The 2,636-nt window shown below is 38.2% G+C and overlaps 1 protein-coding gene across 1 annotated transcript in view; it reads right to left on the reverse strand.

Annotated features, from left to right (window-relative positions):
• LOC119585125 (active breakpoint cluster region-related protein-like) overlaps positions 1–2,636 on the reverse strand; it is a gene marked incomplete at its 5' end in the record, with an annotated part of 19,763 nt that overhangs the window by 5,002 nt on the left and 12,125 nt on the right. The window contains 6 exon segments of the mRNA XM_037933758.1: positions 66–205; positions 355–521; positions 675–871; positions 1,072–1,261; positions 1,968–2,156; positions 2,348–2,539. Of these exon segments, the coding sequence (XP_037789686.1) occupies positions 66–205; positions 355–521; positions 675–871; positions 1,072–1,261; positions 1,968–2,156; positions 2,348–2,539 (1,075 nt within the window).

The following is a 2,636-nucleotide window of genomic DNA, read 5'->3' on the forward strand; positions in this document are numbered from 1 at the left end:
CAAAAGTTGTTCACAAAATCTCTCTTTTTTTTACCTCTAAATACACACATGCTATATAGACTTACTTGATTCAAAGGACTTTTTCAGCTTTGTGATATCAGATGCTAAGCCAGATACTCTGTATATTCCGACCTCCTGCATCCCACGTCTTTCCACCTCACGCACACACCTCGTCACTATGAATGGTACACTCCTCTTTTCTCGCCTATTGAAAAGAAAAACCATTGAAGACACACCACAAGAAAAATTATTTGCAAGATGTTTTAATATATAATTATTCTTTCCCTTAAACTATTCACACTTTCATTATCACCAATAATTAATTATTGAACAGGAAAGGAAAACAATACTTACTTGCACACATTGGCAATGTTAGTGCCAAACAATCCAGATGACTTTCCAGTTGGGACTCTTCTGAGTGTGGCTTCAGGAGGGAGGAACTTTAGGGAAAGTACCAACACCAAGTCCTGAAGACTGACACGTCGTTCATTCAAGGTGTCACTCAACCATGAGCGTGACAGCTAATGGAATGAGAGCATTGATTAGAAAGTTGATATGGAAGAGACAAATATTACTGTTTAAAGTGTCTTATATATATCTTTATCTGACTTTCACTCAAAAATTTCATTAGAAAATCAAGTATGCAAAACTACATAAAAAAAGGTTATTGTTACCTCAAGGTGAGCCTTTCCCCTCAGTTGTACACCCAACTTTGGATCTTCTTCATAGCATAAAATTCGAAGTGTCTGTGACCCTTCTAATTCAATTATGAAGTCCTGATTCCAGTGGGGTTCAACACCCTCAGCTTGCTTTGTCTTTACTTTACGGAAGAAATGGCCATACGAGTCTACTTCAAAGCACACGAACATCTCTGGAAATGTAAAATTATCAGTAAATTACACTTTGTATTAGAGGTAGTTTTGTGGAGAGAGAGTTATATTTCTTCTTTTCTGTTATCTAGAATAATCTGCAATGCAATAGGACATAGATGCATGAATGTATGGATCTGCATGCAGTCACACATGTGATTTATTGCATGTACAGGAGATAAAGCCATCTTTATTTACTCACTTGCAGGTCTAGTAAGGCCATGTAGACTAGAAACCACAATGTGCAGGTCACCAAGCAGTAAAGAATCATCTCTCCCTGACTTGAGTAAGAAGGAACCCATGTTGGTCTTGAGGAAGGATCTGTAGGCTGTGATCCATCCCTGGAGCTCATGGAGGGTTAGAGAACTTCCTCCAACTCCTGGGGTGTTGGCCTGGAAGAAATTGTTAGAGATACAATTTGGATAAATACCAAAATGATATTGGAAAGAAAACACAGACAAATCACTCAGGACAGGATACATCACTCCACTCATAATCACTTCTTATATATAAATTGTGCAAAGAACAAAGCAACTGCTAATCAAAACACACTTAATAAACTAAAAATAAAACCACCACATGGCTGTAAAGAACTCTGATTTGAAGAAGGGATATGATAATTCACAATTATGAAATAAAAAATAATAACAACAAAGAGAAACAATTATTTGTTAAATCATTACAAAAAAGAGAAAATGATGATTTTGAAGACAAAGGAAACTGCATCTCCTGAGTGTCAGGGATCCAATGGGACTGCAAACACATCTCTGCAAAATCCATCATGCAGGGCAGCAACCGCAATCCTATAAAGTAATGCTCACGAAGCATGAAGTGAATAGAGAGCGAGAGGAAGTGTGGGCCTTTATTGCCCGGGGGAAGTGTGGATGGAGAGATTCTATGAGAAGTGTTCCTCTCTGTAGCAAATGGAACTTTAGGAGAAAAGTCCTGCTCAACTTGCGATCTGAAGCTGACATACCCGAAACCTGTGAAGGCAAGCCAATGAAAAGTAAGACTATTCAAACAACACACAAAAAATCCCCCCCCCCCCACATAGTTATTGGCAAAAAGGACCTCCATCGTCCTCGTCCTCCACCTTACCTGCAGTACTTGGATGGCTTCACCCCACTGATCTCGCTCATATTCTGAAGTTAGAAGGAATGTGTGGACAGGTCCCGCTCGCTTCGATATTCTAAATGGGAGATTTGGAGAAGCTAGAACTAGCTGGGCCTCCAATTCAGCTAGTTTCTTCCTATGTTTTTCATTTCGGGCTTGATTCATTCGGCTAGCCTGTGAGAGAATAATTCATTTCTTATTGTACAATTTTTTACATATGAAAAATAAAAACTGTCCCTCTTGTTTGCAACAAACTATTTATTCTCTATGCAGATATATGAAAATCTATACATTTTTTTTCTCTCTCTGCTTTTTCTTCAATGACTTCATGAATATCAGTTTATTTCAACTCCACTGCCACTTACCCCCTTTTCACCCATACTGTCTAACCGTCTTAACTGGTCGCGAATAGTAGAGGCTTGTGACTTAAGCGAGACCAAGTTTGGAGGATTAGATTCTTTTAGAGTCTCTGGTCCACTGTCATTTAATACAGCTATATCATGGAGGCTAATGTACCATTTCACTTCAAATGTAAACTTCTCTGATCTTCCTGTTGGCTGTAAAAAATAAAGAAAAAATATTAAATTGTCTTATTATATTCTCTATCTTATTCCCACAAGCAAGGTAACCTTGGAATATGGCTTATTTATGGGG

This window comes from Penaeus monodon, chromosome 19 (assembly GCF_015228065.2).
Source record: "Penaeus monodon isolate SGIC_2016 chromosome 19, NSTDA_Pmon_1, whole genome shotgun sequence".
Taxonomy (NCBI): Eukaryota; Metazoa; Arthropoda; class Malacostraca; order Decapoda; family Penaeidae; genus Penaeus; species Penaeus monodon.